Source organism: Apus apus, chromosome 6 (assembly GCF_020740795.1).
Source record: "Apus apus isolate bApuApu2 chromosome 6, bApuApu2.pri.cur, whole genome shotgun sequence".
Taxonomy (NCBI): domain Eukaryota; kingdom Metazoa; phylum Chordata; class Aves; order Apodiformes; family Apodidae; genus Apus; species Apus apus.
Genome location: NC_067287.1, coordinates 9251818 through 9267890, shown reverse-complemented (window position 1 = coordinate 9267890; position 16073 = coordinate 9251818). Strand labels below are relative to the sequence as shown.

The 16073-nt window shown below is 36.6% G+C and overlaps 1 protein-coding gene across 1 annotated transcript in view; it reads left to right on the top strand.

The window, feature by feature from the left end:
- The window catches only part of CCDC93 (coiled-coil domain containing 93), a 45702-nt gene that overhangs the window by 10570 nt on the left and 19059 nt on the right, over positions 1 to 16073 (top strand). The window contains exons 6-12 of the mRNA XM_051623105.1: positions 457 to 513; positions 3559 to 3659; positions 5497 to 5536; positions 6919 to 7011; positions 7490 to 7540; positions 8578 to 8664; positions 12448 to 12564. Of these exons, the coding sequence (XP_051479065.1) occupies positions 457 to 513; positions 3559 to 3659; positions 5497 to 5536; positions 6919 to 7011; positions 7490 to 7540; positions 8578 to 8664; positions 12448 to 12564 (546 nt within the window). The remainder of the gene's footprint in view (positions 1 to 456; positions 514 to 3558; positions 3660 to 5496; positions 5537 to 6918; positions 7012 to 7489; positions 7541 to 8577; positions 8665 to 12447; positions 12565 to 16073) is intronic.

Below are 16073 nucleotides of genomic sequence, written 5' to 3'. Positions count from 1 at the left end.
AATAATCAAATGCTGCCTACTTTGAACTTAGATACTTAAAACAGTGTTGTGATCCTCTCTTCTTCCTATTCTGCAGTAATGATAAGAAGTTTCCTTCATATAGGAGGAGAGCTGGAATGAGCTTGACTTTGTGCCTGTAGTACAGAGCCATCAGTTCTATTCATCCATAACTCAAGGCAATTCCATATTTAAAAGAAAGAACCCAAGTTTTGTCTCAAATTCAGTAACAGCATTCAAGGCAGGTGTCCCTAGTATTGGGAAAGACCTACTTAACTAGCTGCTGAGAAAAGCAAACAAGTTCTTTTCTGTGTTACAGGAAATTAGTAATGTTTATTTCACCTAGAAATTTTGGAGCTCAGCTATAAATTACTTGACCACTTTATTTGCTAAACTCATCATAATGGTGGAAATTTAATCTCCCTGCTATTTTTAAACATCTCCATTATTGTCTTGCAGGATGATGAATTTATGCAAAGAAAAGAGAAGGCTATCAAAACTGTCACTGATATCTTTGTAAGTATGTTAGATTTTTATGATCATGAAGCAAGTGCTTTCAGTAATGAAATATTGATTGTTCATTCTGTTTAATGAAGCCACTCCTGGGTTTTCTCATGAGAAGGTCCCAATTTGGTTACATTTTGAGCTTAGTTCTTAGAATGTAAATGTCAGGTCCATTCAAATGACTTATCCAAAGTCCCATGGTGCTTGGTTATAACTACCTGTGTGTCTTCTGAAATTCCTTTTTAGACCTTAAATGACATGGCAAAGGTGGGGCAGGTACGTGTATGCCAGATGAGGTGTTTCTTTGCTGGTTGAAGCCAGTGAATTATTTTTCACTTGCCCGCAGTATTAGATGTATTACTTCAAAATTCATGGGTTGTGGCCCTGTAATTAGATATGCATGTGTCTACTACTGCAGCTAAGGGACTAGTTTCATATTCAGGGTCCAGAAATTGAACAGATAATGGACAACAAGGAAAACAAGATACAATCTTAGAAGTTTCATAGTGTTTTGCACCATTCAGCTAGCCTGTCTAAATATCTCTGAGTATTTCTATCTGCAGGGTTGATTAAGGTGTGTTCTGTCTTCTCTCCACCACGGATCTCTAGTTTTTAGGTAAATGTCATGGTAAATAAAGTTTTTGTTCATCACTGCTCAGGGTATCTTTAGAGACACATCTCTTCCTTAAATGAGCTCTGTCAGGTTTATATCCTCTGCAGTTGGCATCTGATCTTCTTAATGGAAGATATGTTCATGAGATCTCTTAGGGCATTGAGACATGAGTGCAGTCTAGAAGAAGACACAGTGAATTTTCAGGGAATAGGAAGTGAAAGAAGGAAAAAGGTGGTTATTAGTTGAAGGCTCTTTTGCAGGTCACCTTTAAATCATTACGCATTGGAATAGGAAGAGAAATCCACTTTCCTAAAAGAGGACCAGCAAGTATGAAAGATTAGTCTGTTGTCTGAATTCATTATTATAACTCTGGTCTAAGGACCTACCCTGCTCTTCTCAGGGGGACGATACAATGAGATTTATGGTCATGATCAGGCCTAAAGGTTAGAAAAGGGAATATTAAATATCAGTGATGGTTATTGGAATAAGAACTACTGCCACTGAAAGGTGATTGTCTAGTGAATTGAGATTATCTTGCCATGGTTTTGTTCAACTACTCAATTACCTGATGCCAAGACTAATGTTTATGGTGTGATGCCTACATTTTATATAGCACAGGTGTAATATAGAATGCCACCATGAAAGCTGTAATTACTTTTATGGCTTATGTTGCTTTTCTGTAGATGTGAGAATACGTTTTGTGGGAGATGCTTGATTGTAAAAAGCTTTTTCATTTTGCAGGTAGAATGTAGCAAGGTTTAGTAGCTGGAAACAAAGATGACAGAAATTGAGATTAGAAATGAAGTAAAAATTGCAAAGGGTGACTGTCAAATTCAGGAGAATCTTGCAAAGGAATACTACCTATTTTCACTTGTTTGAAATCTCTACTTTGAGATTGCATGTCTTGGAAAAAGATTGAAAGCTGTTTCAGCAATGTTACGGTGCAGGAATTGCTTGTTGAAAATAATTGTTTGTGTTGTACAAGAAAATCAAGCAGTACCTAATCTTTCTTTCTTGTTTTCTTCTGGAATCTTTGGAACTTGTTGCATTGAATCTCTTGTGTCATGTGAATAGGATTTTTTTAAGTTAATGGTGTATGTGGAAAGCACAAGCTTTGGTTTCAGCTTTTGTTTTTGTGATGTATTTGTTCTAAGCATTCTGAGCTTGGCTCTGGAAGGATTTAAAAGACATGAATGTAAAACAGACCAGAAGAGACCAGTGTTCCTTTTTGATGTTGATTATTGGGTGATTAATTTATATATTTTTTTTCTGCTGTGGTAAGGGCTGGAATTTCATTTCAGAAAGAGAAGAGAAAATGTCATGTAATTGCTTGGGGAGATGACACTTAAAAAATACCAATTAGAGTAAAAGAAATAGCTATGAGGTCACAAGTTCTTGTTCAGTTTTTTCTGTATTCTTGCTAGCACTAAATACTAGACTACAATTAACAATTAAATAACAAAATATTTGTTTCAGTAACAGCAACATTGTGTTACAGACTCACTGCACCCTAATCTCTGATTAAAAAACCAGCAGAAATAATGCCCAAGTAAACATTATCTTGGTTCCAGTTCTAATTTGGAGAAAGCTGAGGATTTAATGGTTATTTTTGTTGGGTTTGTTTTTTAGTTTTGTTTCGATTGTGCTTGAGGTAGAGTATTTTTTTTATGTTGTTCTATAGACTTTTATAGGGCTATATTTGATCTATATGGAAGGAGGAATGAAAAAGGTACTTTAATAAAGGCCAGATTTATAGTGCCAAAACAGCTGTGTCTATTTAAACAGTCAGGATAGTGCCTCTGTTCTTTTGTTTCCATTCTGTTCTTAAATTGGAAGTAGCTCTATCAGCACAAAAGAGTACTTGTGTGAATCCTTGTTTTATATGATAGGCTGTTGTCCAGACATAGGATCACATTGGGATAACTTGAGATTGAGTTATTTTAGTACCAAATTTAAGATATTTTTGTTCCTTAAATTGCAATCAAATTTTCTTTAATTTCTTTGCAAGCTGTCTTCATTTATTAGATAACTTCTTAGATAATGTAATAATTATTAAAATAGAATGAAGTAGCAAAAAAGATAACATTTCAGGCATTATCAGCTAAATCATAGGACTTTTTAAAATATATTTTGTGTTATTTTTTACTCTTCTTTCAAACTTGATGGAGGAGATGGTTGAAAAAATAGTGTCTGTGGATAAATATCCACTTGCAATTTTTATTTTTAAACCTAGAAAGACAGGTCCTGTAGCATGTTGTTTAGAAGTAAATTCAGTAAGATTTGATCATGTAATTTAAAAAAGAGAAAGTGAAGGATGTTTATTTGGGTAAGTAAATATATATTGAGTTGGAAACAAACATTGGTATATATGAGTCAAGAAAACATTTCTTAATTTGTTTTGAAAAAGCCTTTTACAAGCTCTGAATTAATTCGCTGTCTTACAGGAGGTTTACAAACCCCAGAGAAAATACAAACGTCAGAAAGGAGCTGAGGAACTGTTAGATGAAGAATCAAAGGTTCATGCTACACTTCTGGAATACGGCAGGTGAAAGGCTTCATTTAACTGTTTGTGGGCTTTGTATTGCCTGTATTGGAGAGCTTTCTGTATAAAATTTAGATTGTGGAGGTGTTGTGGCTTTTTCCTACTACTCGAGAATCAGACTTTTTCAGATTTACTCCTCTTCAGTTTCAGATTTTGTTTGCTTACCCTGTAAATTTTCTGGGGTTTGGAGCAGCCCATGTATGTGTGAACAATGTGTAGTACAATAGGAGCCCAAGTTCTGACTTGATGCTGTTAATAGGGTATGTTTATTTAACAGGTTTTATTTCTCTTAAATGCCCCTTGGTTATCATAAAAATGGCTTCTTTCAGAGCTCACTAATCATACAGGTTAATTTTATCTGTCCAACAAATGGTATAGGGTCTTGCAATGTCCCAAGGCTTAATGCAGCATTATTCAGATACAGTCAGTGATAGTGCCATATTCCAAATTGGTTTTTGATCCTGTGACCACCAGCTTAGAGGTTATCACAAATGAGCTTGGAATGTGGTAGGCCAGAGTCTGGCTTGAGAGCAGAATGATGCCAGTGAGCATTTTTCCACACAGTTGCATGGTCTGTTTTAGCTAAGGGCTTTCATTGTCACAATTTTGCATATTATCATTTAGTTTTCAGCAAAGTGTGAAATCAGTTCCTGCAACAGGTGTGGAACGTTAAGCCTGGGAAGCAGCTGAGTTCTTTGTTGTTATAACTGATGGTTACGTTTTTGTTACTGTTGTTCTGGTGCAGTTTGTTATTTGGATGCAATTATGTGTGAGAATAAAATTGTGATCCTACAAAAAGCAAGAGCAGATACACAGTAATGGCAATACTGATTACAAATGCTTTATAGCAACACAACTTTATGCATCTTCTGTGGGAGGGTAGGGCTCTGCCTCATTTTGTATACTACTAAGCTTTAAAGTGCAGAGAGAACTTAATGTTGGGGAATTGTTTAGAATTTGGTGTTACACTGTAGTAGAGTATGGCTGAATTTACCTCTGAAGTATGAGTGTTGAATAAATGGGGAACTGGTGACAGCTGATGCTTCTGCTGAGGGTTACTTAACTTTTAGCCATAAGAGGCTTGTAAATAGTCCTGTGTTTGCAGTACACAGGAATCAAACCATTGCAGCTGCAAGTTAGCCAGGAACATCACTACTTTTCATATCTGTGTATGTGCTGGGATTAGTGTTTTGTAATACTGAAGATGATTGCTTACTCATACCTCAGATTTCTTTCCACCTGTTTTTTCTTTAAGGTAACATTTCTAAACTAACACCGTAACTCAAATGTCAATTGTTCCTCTCCCTCAAAAAAACAAAAGTAAAAAAAGTTTGAGTGTGTATTTTGAAAGAAATTGAAGGTTCATCAAAGCACACAAGCATGAATGTTTTTTGGAGAGATTGTGCTGGCCGTTTCCCAAGGCCTTTCCAAAGAAGTATATAGCTGGTAGCTGAGGATTAACTTCTAAATGGAAAGAAGGCATTGCTTTTTTCCTTTCATGACCTTTACACGAGCACCTGCTTAAATGTTTTCATTAAAAAAGAAGAGCCTGTGTTGATACCTCTTCAAAGTAGGGAGGCCTAAACTCTTAGTGCATGTTAAAAAAAGTCTAGTTTTGTGGATCACAATGGTAGAGTAGATGGAGCTGAAACTGTTTTGTAGGTATGCTGTGGTACCTGGTTTTTTCAACATTCCAAAACTAACCTGAGCCTGTTAACCATTTTGTTAAATGGTTTCATATTTAGTGCATTTCTTATGTTGAAAACTGCTAGAAACTGAATTTATCTGTGGAGGTTGTAAACAGCAATTTATTTATTTCATGGTACTGTTGCTCTTCTAGGAGATACGGATTTAGCAGACAAGCAGGGAAAACAGAACAGGTAAAAATATACTCAAATATTCATGTTTTGGGAAGAATTGCATTGTTTTTGTTCGAGTGTTGGTTACTGTAAGATCTTGAAGGAGTCCAGAAGAATGAACAGCTATAACCTCCTAAAAATGGGTAAACAGAACTAAAAATCTGCATGCCATGAAGAATGTACTTGATTACTATCTCCTTTTTTAAAGGGTTTCCTTCCTCTATACTCAAGGAACATATATTTGCAAACATATTTCACAGAGAAGAAAGGGGGTTTGGGGGTTGTTTTTTGATGTGAGGTAATGAGCATATCCCATCTTTTTAATGAGTATCTTTTTTTAACTAAGTGCTTCATGATGTGATCATTAAGGAACTTTTTAAAGAGCTATTCAGCTTGGTAATAAATTTTTTAGGCATTTATTATATAACAGGTTATTTAATGTGATAGAGAAACATGATGCCCTGCCATAAATAAATCATAGTGCCTCTTGAAAAGTAGCATCCTTGCTGTGCTTTTGATGATTATGGAATCATAAAATGTCCTCGTCAGAGTGTTTGGAGTTTTATTATTTCAGATATCACTTTGGTTACAAGTTTTTATTACAGAGAGAGATAATGAAGAAATGCATTAAGCATGTCATGGACCCAGCAGTACACTGAGCATCTTAAGGTTCCCCTTCTTCATTATCTCAGTATTCTGCATACAAATTTAGCATTTACGTTTTATAAATGGAGATGTTTTCAAACCTAGCCATACCTTCTTTTGTTGTTTTTTTCCCTTCAAAGTGACTGCCAGGCTGCAGTGAAGTTTGTAGAGTTCATTTTGTTTATTCACAAATTCTGCTGACTTTGGAATAGTGTATATTAGATGGTCATCGTGTTTGTTGTGTGAATTGAGTCTCCAGTAAGGCAGAAGTGGAAGATTAAATAGTGGTGCAGTAGAGTGACCTAGACATTGAGTCTGTCTGTCACCACTGGTGTAGTGGTACAAACTCTTCTGGCTGAACCAGGCAGTTACACACTTTTTTAATGTTATATGGTAATTCTACCAATATTGTTAGAAAAAATTATGTTAAAACAAATTCAGCTTTCTCCTATATAGCAAACATCATAATCTGGGGTGGGCAGTTGTCTTGGGAGGTTGGTAGCTCTTAGGAGGCTGTGGAATAAAGGATCTTTGTGCCAGATGTGTCCATAGCATGCCAGAGACACTGTCTTGAACAGCTGGAATACTTAGAAAGGCAGTGGGGGTTACACCTCAGTAGGTGTTAATTGGAGTAGGAGAATGTTCCAGTAGCTCACATGTATCACCAAAACAGAACAGCTATATTCTACTTCTTGTATTTTGTAATACTTCAGATTACCATAACTAGAGGTTATATGTTCTTGATTTTTCTCCAAAAGGCTGAAGAAAAAAAAATTGCACTACCTCCAGGGCTTGCAGCAGCAGGAAAAGCTGAGCCTTGTGATGAAGATGACCTTCAGGCTGCTGAAGAGGTGTGCCACATACATAGTAGGCATGGTGTTACTAGCCTGGGGGGAGGGCAGCAGTTGTCACTGCCCAGTCATTCTCTACAGGAAGGAAAATTTCCATGCTTAGCTGAGGTGACCTTGGCTTCCCGTAGCAGAATATGGAACCTGAAATTGATGAACAAAATTAAGTGTTTGTTAACGTTTAATACCAAAACCTGCAACTCATGTTTTGGAATCTGAGCATTTTTAAAGGTCAGTTTTTGGTTGACAGTGGGAGCTGAATGCTCTGAGGGAATCAGTACTGTTAGAAGGAATATTCCATGAATTTGGTAACTTTAGCCACCTCTACTTTAACTTTCTTAGACTTACAGTTCCATTGTGTGCATTAAAATGCATGTTAAACGCTAGGAACTATATATATATATGTCCCTGTCACTAAGTAGAAGTAAGTTAAAGAATGAAAGATAAATTGTTTTGTGTAATTCCTCATATTTTACCCTAGCTCCGCATTAAAACTCTGATGACTGGAATGGCTGCAATGGCAACAGAAGAGGTAAGCAGCATTCAAAACTGATGCAGCTTTGTTTACATTATGGTTGATAGTGGCAGTTACTGCTAAAATTGGACTAGTGGAAGTCTCAAAATGTCTACTTGTAAGTTTTTATTAAGGGAAGGCAAGACAAGGTGGTTCAATGAGGAAGTCAGTAATTTTTTTGCAAAGCTGATGGCTTGGCCTTGGAATTATAAAAGCAATATAAAGAAGTGCCTCTTTCAAATGGTTTCTACAGGGAGAATGTCAGGGGAAAGACATCACAGTGCAGGTGCCCAAGATGCAGTATGGTCTTACTTTATTCATCTTGTGAAGATATCCAGAGGAGTAATCATTTTAAAGGGGAGAGTGGAGGAAAATCTAGGTGTTTCAAGGTGTTTTCAAAGCACTGATTAATATATATAAGTAACACTATTAGACTGAGACACTGAAAATACTCGATATATGTCTTGGTTTTTTAATTGGTTGTAGTTAATGATTTAATGGAACTTGTAGGCGATTGTAAATTTGAAAATTGTTATGTTTTGGTTTCTGGGTGAGAAGACTGGGAATAAATTAAGTTGTTAAACATTGTTTCAGAGTATGTTGAAGAAACAGAAGATAAGGTAATAAGCAGTCTAGTCTTAAAGTCATTTGACATATTTTCTGCTGATGTCCAGTGTAGGATTAACTTCTTGAAGATTGTTTTTTGTACAATCCGCTTTGGAAGGTTCTTTATTTCACATATATGCATTGTTATAGTTTGTCTCAAAATGTGGCCTAATAGAAAGTTTTACTGTTGCATATGCAAAATTCAGTATCCAGGATACAATTAGAAGTAAGTTTTTGAAAATCTGAGTTGAAATTTAGTAACAGGTTGTAAGTGAGGAATTCCCTTTTTTTGCAGGGTGGAATGTTTCTTGGTCTTTTTTTATGATTAGAGATTTTTACCCAATGTAAAGGTTTTGTACATTTATGTTAAAATTTGAGCTTGGGGAAATTGCCATGTGAAAAGCAAAGGCACTTCCAAAACTCTCAACGTTTTCTTGATACAATTGCAGGGCAAGTTGACAGCAAGCACAGTTGGCCAGATTGTTGGACTCCAGTCAGATGAGATCAAACAAATAGTGTCAGAATATGCTGAAAAGGTAAGTGTCTTCCCTGATTATGTTTTACCAAGTTGAGTTTGATAGCTGGTTAATTTATGCCTTACTCTTCCAACTTCCTTGCCGTGTTTCTCTTGAAACAACACGTGTTTCACACATGCTGCAGATAGCAGCACAGTCAGGATTCAGGGAAGTATTTTAGTGAGATTTAGACATGCACAAGTTTTTCTTGTGATAGTACATATTTCTGAATTGCATCCATGAGTAGTTTGAGATTAAGCACCTGATTAGATGTTTTCATTAATAAAGAAGGACCTGAATTGATATCTGTTCAAACTAGAGGCCTAAATTCTTAATGCATGTTTAAAAGTTCAATGTTAAGCATAGAAATATAGTTCTGAGTGCCTGCTCAAATTAAAATCTAGGCCTCCTCCACTCAGATTTTCAGAGTCTGGGATCTTACTTGCATTGGTCTCCAAATCTCAGTCATGCCCTGGATCTCTGGTTCACAATCTGGTAGCATCAAAACGTTTTTTGCCTTTAGGTGTCAAAGCAATTCAGCGTGCATAATTAGCTCCATTTGTTGTGTTCAACTGTGATTGTTTCTACAGTAATGTGAAAAGAAAACCTATCTCTTCAAGCAATTAATACATACAATACATCACTGCCAGATATGAGTTATAGGTCGCTCTTATTTGTCCAATAGTCTGCTCATATTTCTTCCTTTTTGTTGACACATATGAGGTATGGAGCTTTCCCATTTGGGAGATAAACCCTATAACTCAACAGAGTCTATAGCAAATTCTTGGCCTTTCTTTATTACAGAGGATTGGAAGAGCATAAGCCCAAGGGTCATATTTCAATGTTACATTTCTTCTGTTCTGAGAGAAGGCAGCAGGACCTTGACTATTATAGTAGAACAGTGATTAATAGTCTGGAAAGTAAGAACCAATTCAAGTCAAACTGAAAATACATTGTTTTCAAATCTGTTTAATATGACCAAAAAATATTTCAGTGTGTGCATGCATGCACCAGGAAGAGAGGGTTAAAGATGTTATCAAACAGTGTATTGAAGCATCAGCAATGTTTGGATACAGTTCTCATAATTTTAACCCCTTGTAACTATACGTAGTCTGAAGAGCACATCAGTGGTTATTTGTCTACCAGAGTCTTAATAGAATCCACGGGCCCAGTGAAGATAGCTGGCAAACAAAGTTCTAGATATGATGTTGCCATGTGCCAGGACCTTTCTTAAAAGATGGTATTGTTGCAGAAGGTCAATGCATACCATGTTCTGCATTTGCTGCTTCTTTCTGCTGCCGTGTCAACTTGCCTAGTTAGGTGGAGGGAAGATTCTAGTGTCGTTCCTCGCTCCCTAAAAATCCTGGCAGAAAATTGCTAACATGGCTTTTATTGGTCTATTCATCACCAGTTTTATAAAGCCAGTTATTCAAAGCTCTACAAAAAGGATGTGGGCAGGCTGCAGAGGGTCCAGAGAAGGGCCACAAGGATGATCAGAGAACTGGAGGACCTACCATATCAGGAGAGGCTGAGAAAACTGGGTTTGTTCAGCCTTGAGAAGAGAAGGCTTTGGGTAGACCTTATTACAATGTTCCAGTACTTAGAGGGTGGCTGCCAAGAAGATGGAGACACCCTATTTACAAGGAGTCACATGGAAAAGACAAGGGGTAATGGGCACAAATTGCTCCTGGCGAGATTCCAGTTGGACACAAGAGGTAAATTTTCACCATGAGGACAGTCGAAACACCGGAATAGTCTCCCAAGGGAAGTGGTAGATTCCCCCATGTTGGACAGTTTTAAGTCTCAGCTGGACAGATAAGCTATAGGAGTATCTAGAAAGGTTGAAGCAGGTGATCCTTGAGGTCCCGTCCAACCTGGCATTCTATGATTCTATGAAAATTTGATGGATGTATCCCTTTTTGTCACATGTAATCAAAGTTACTGCTTTGAGATAGAGTAGCAAATTGATAATCTTAAAACAGTCAGAGACACTAGTGTTCAAATACAGCTTTCTTAAATTATGTTCAAAAGGCAACTGCTCTTTCAGTCTGGTAAGAGATCTGATAATAACAATAGTGTCAAAAGTAAAGTAGCTTCTATAATTTGTGCTTTCTTCCCTCTATGCTGAAAGCTGAATTTTTCTCCACGAATTGGAACACTGTTCCTTGGTAACTTAAGCTGAAGTGCTGCTGCAGAGCAGATCTATATTACAGTGATGGTTATTTGCCATTTTCAAAAATCAAGTTTTAAGTCTGCTTCTGGAGACATGACATTTTCTTTAAGCCAAAGCTGTACTGTATGAATTTTTACTATTTTGCAAGAGCAGTCTCGGGCTGGTTTAGCTCATGTTTCTTTCTCTTGCATTTCCAGGGTTGTTTTTTTTTCTTCATTTGCATGTTATGCATATTAGATAGGCTAATTGTGAGGTGAGACAGGAGGGTGTTGGAATCCATGACGTGATGAGGGAATGTGGTTTGACTACATAATGAGAGGAGTAAGTAAATCTAAGTATGTATTTGATGAATAGTAGTTCAGTGTTACAGGTGTTGCTTAGAAGCATTTTTTTCTTTCTTTACAAATGAAAGAAAGATTGTGAATTGTTGGGCTAACATGTCAGAACTGATCTTTTCTTGCTATGGATGTGAAAGTATAACAAATCATTAAGTTGCTGTTCAATATGAATAACATAGAAAATAAAGGAGAGGAAGCAGGTTTTGCCTCTTATTTTCATTTAAAATCAAGCTGTTAATGAAGACCTGCTTACCCATATGCCTAGAATGAATACCAGGAGCAAATAGGAGTGAACAGTATTTCATACTTGTAATATTTTTGCTGGTTATCCATTGTAGTGGTTGTCAACATTGGGTAACAATACAAAACACACTTAGTATTGAAGTCTTTGACAGGCTGCAAATTAGCACCTGAAGTACTTGAAAATTAACTGTTGTTCTAACAAAATATTGGAAAATGGATTAACTGGAAAAAGAAGTCTGCATGAAGCTAATTACCAAAACAGATGTCATTATTAAAGTGAGGACTTTCCAAAAGTACAAATAATGTTTAGGCAAATAATAAATTGGGCATCTAGCTACCAGTGACTTTTAATCATTCATCTACTGCAAATATATGATTTCTATTATAAATGTTATTCCTGGTAAAGAATGTTTCTGGCAACTTTTTTTCCACAACTCAGAACAGGAGACTGGATCCAGATTGCTGTTTTCATTACGTATCTGAGACACTTTCTCACGCACCAAACAAAACCCCACTTAGAGTGGTAAATGTATCTACCATGCTGAGTGTGATGTTGTCATTCAGCATAAAGATACATCCAAACCAGGATTTCAGAATCTAAATACACAATTCTTCAAGGTTTTTTGAAGTTTTGGGTCTACTTATTGGGGTATGGAGCATCTCTGATTCAACAAGTTCAGTAAATAACACTGCTTAAAGTGGTTTTTAGCATGTTTGTATTTTTTCCATTTAAGAACTTTACCAGGTTTTACTGTACTTGTGATGCAAAAAATTATTTCATTCTTCTAGTATACTATCCCACCCATTCCAGGGCACCTGACTTCATTTTTAGCTTACCTTACCTGTTACTTTTGCGATATAATTTAGTTTTTCAGCTGCTTCCTATCTTGATGTGAGATAATATGGTAAGTCACTCTTTCTGTTGGATAGTGGGGCACAATTCTTAATAAGGAATGTCAGTTATGTCCCACTTTGGCACTTCCTAGGCTACTACAGATGCAGAAAGTAGTAGTGTGAGGTCCAACAGGCTGTGGTTATTGTTTATTGTAGCAATCTGAGCTTTCTGCTGAGGAGCGACCAGAAAGGCTTGGAGCTGCCCAACAACACAGAAGGAAGGTGGCATCTCTGAATAAGCAGATTTTGCATAAAACCAAACTCCTCGAAGAGGTAAGTATTGTGTTTGTAATAGAGAAGGAAACATTGATAAATGTGGTTGGTCATGAAGTGTTTTCTATCCAGAAAAGATTTGCAAACTATCTTCTGTACCAGCAATTTGTCAAGCTGGATGTTAATTTCAGCATCTCTAGACGTCTTGCTTTCACATCTGTTACTAAGACAATGTGGCTGGTTTTATATTAAAATTTGTATAACCCTGTCTGTGAGGAGGGGTCTGGTTAATCAAAACATACTTTTCCTCTTTCTTCCTTTTTGGCGTATCTCTGAGAAAAACAGATTATCTCCATTTGACTTGTAAGCTAGAGTGCTGAATGGGCTGTTTCCACAGTTTCAAGTAACAGTTTAGGAAGTTACTCCAAAATATGCTAGAGATGGGTTTTTATCGCTTCTTGTCCTTTTATATAAAAGCCTGATTTTAGCTTGTTTGTTTGTCGGTGGTATTTTTTCACAGTCACTGCTTGGTTCACATCTTCATATGTGGTTTTAAGGGGAAAAGGCTCTTAAATTTGTGACTGATGTTCTGTTCATATCTATAAATCAGAGTAAGAACCACCATTCCTGCATTTCAACCTGCTCATGGTGTTGTCGTTGAAATGCAGAGAAGCCTGAGTGGGGAAGCTATACCATTAATGAAATGTTGCTTTTAATTATCCACACTGCTGTAACCAGCACCATGCTGTATTCAGCTTGGAGAATCAAATGAAAACATATTGCATCAGAGTCAGGAGTTGGAAGATCTTGCGAAAAAAACAAATAGTACTTGAGTAAAAACTGTTGCTGGTGCCTCTGTGATGGATGCTGTGTCCAAAGGATGGCACTGCTCCAGCAGCCCTCATCTGCTTTTTTTTTGGCTCTGCTCTTGTCAGTAATATCTTAACACTTTACATCTTAACTGGTTTTACCTATTAGATCTTGGAGGTACAAGGGACTTGGAAAGATCTGTATGGCACATGATATGAGACAGTGATACCCAGTCCTAAAAAGCAGAGGTGAAAGAAGGGTAGCTTTGAAAGCTTTACCTACTGTGGTGTAACTATGAGAGTACCAGATTTTAAACCTTCCTGCTCAGCCACTTACTAGATCTGACTTTTTTTGTTTCTTTTTAGTCTCTAACAGTTCAGTAAAGTCTTTTATTTAAAAGTTATTTACCACTTCAGAACTTAAAAGTCCTTTCAGTAAAACATATGCTGTGAACCATTTTTTTTAAGCCTCTGACTAACATTCAAGTAATACTAAGTTTACGTAAAGCTATAGAAATAAAGTTTATATACAAAAAAAATTGGAAAGACTATCCCATTCTTTGTTTAACTCTTCTTTTTTTCCAGCTTTAATAAAAGCTTTATGCTTAACTGGTACAGATTCTCCTTAATTAATTTTGCACAAAAGAAGACTTTAAAAGGGCAGAGTATGATAGTAAATACTAGAATGTATCTCCTCTGAACATCCTGAACTAATTTTGTTCTTAAACTCATGCATTTCTATTTGTGGTGCCCTCTGGCATGCCCTAACTGTTAAAAAGATGGTATTTTAATAGTGAATAACACTGCATTTATTATTTGCACTGTATGTTGAATATAAACCATGTCTGTTCCAATTCCTCTCCATTTGTAGAGTGAAATATTAGAAAGTATTGTGATATACTATTAATAATATTGTTGCTGTAAATGTTAATAATTATGATATACTGATTTTTTAAAATTTATTTAATTTTTTTTCCTTCCGTTTGTATTAACCCTTTGGTAATCTGAGTTTTCCATGTCTATTTAAGTCAAACAAAACTTTGTTTCCCTGTGAAGATGATGACTGTTGGTTTAAAAAAACACAAAAATACTGACAATACCTAGCATTTAAATGCAGACTGAAGTGTCAGGCTTTCAAAATCATAATATGGGCAGGCAGGAAACCCTGCATGAATTCCCATGTTGGTTTGAGTTCTTCTTTCCTGAAGTAGAAACACAAATTATAAAATAAGGTCTTTGGAATTTCAGAAGTGGGGAAAAAGAGGAGGCTGTTCAGTCATTGCAATATGTTTCTGTCACACTTGGACTCTTGTTTTCAACCACAAAGTCTCAAGCTAGGACAAAGACAAATATGAAGGGAGATACAGATGTGTAGAACAGAAACAGATGCTGTCTCTCTCAGCATCTGCTCTGAGCTTGCAGGTTGCAAACCTCTTCCAGATAAGAATTTTTGTTGTCGTGACAGGCAACAGTTTTGGTTGCATCCACCAGCTCACATCCATCTGCAGGTTTTTTCATGCTCAGTTTGAACGTATGTATGTACTAGAACACTGCACCACAGCCCTTGCATTGTGAGAGCAGGTCATCTTCTTGGAGATAGCTCAAGCTTAATCTTGAGGAGGACAACCTAGGTGTAATTGTGTAGCAAGAGTGGCCCTAGGAAGCTGCAACAGCTCAGGTTTCAAAAAATGAAAATGTGCACTAGCACAGGTCTCCAGCTGTGCTGCTGTGCTGTTTCCTTGATCCTTCTTGCCTGGTTGAGCAGTAAGAGAAGCTGGTGAATGAGCTTGGCAGTTGTGGGTGGCTTTTCCAGCTATTCTGTGTTGTGCTGTTAGGATCTAGAAAGCAGGAAGGATCTGCCAATGTCTGTATGCATTTCGGTCTCAATGACTGGAATGTTCACAAGCATTTTGGGGGAGGCAGATGGCTCTTATATTCTACAGATTTACAGCATAGTATGACTGCTGAATAAGCAATGCAGAATATGCCAGTAACTGGATACGTGTCGAGTGGATTACGTTTTCATGCCTGATACAAGTAATTTCCTTTAGCAGTTTCCCTGGCATATGAATGAAAGAGTTTGCTTGCTTTCCACATACTGCTGAAGAGAAAAAAGCAGTTTGGAGTGGAGATGAAACATGATTGTAAATCATGCAAAATTGATAGATTCTTTAATTAATTGCATATCTGCTCTTAACTGCCAAACAAACTTCATAATCCACAGGAAAACTCAAGTATTTTCTAAATCTGTTGCTGTGCATTTTCCCATTTTAGCAGTTGAGGGCCCTGCTTATTTCCAGTGTGTGACACTCTCAGTGTTGTGTTTTTATATGAAAAATGTACTGACACCTATAAGCCAAATATAATCCTTTTATTACTTCATAAGGTAAAAATTTCCTAGCTGATTTTTTTCTTTTTTTCTTTGCCACTTGCCAAGGAGCTTTTAAAATCAGTGACAATGAAGACCCCCTGCTGTTAAAAAAGCATTTGTGAAGTTCTGTCTTCAATAGTGCAATAAGTTTTGGCAAGAGTTCCTGTAACAAATAGTTCCTTAATCTTTATGTCAGTTTTCATGACATGGACTGCAGGCTTGAGTTCTAACTTTTTTCAACTAGTTAAAATTCAGTGTATTGGTGAATTATTGGTGAAAAACAGGAACCCCCCCAAAAAAAAACCAAAACAAAACAACAAACAAACATTTAAAAGCTTTCTTTTTATGAATTCAGCTATGGAAAAGGGTGAGTGGAGTGTGGAGTCACA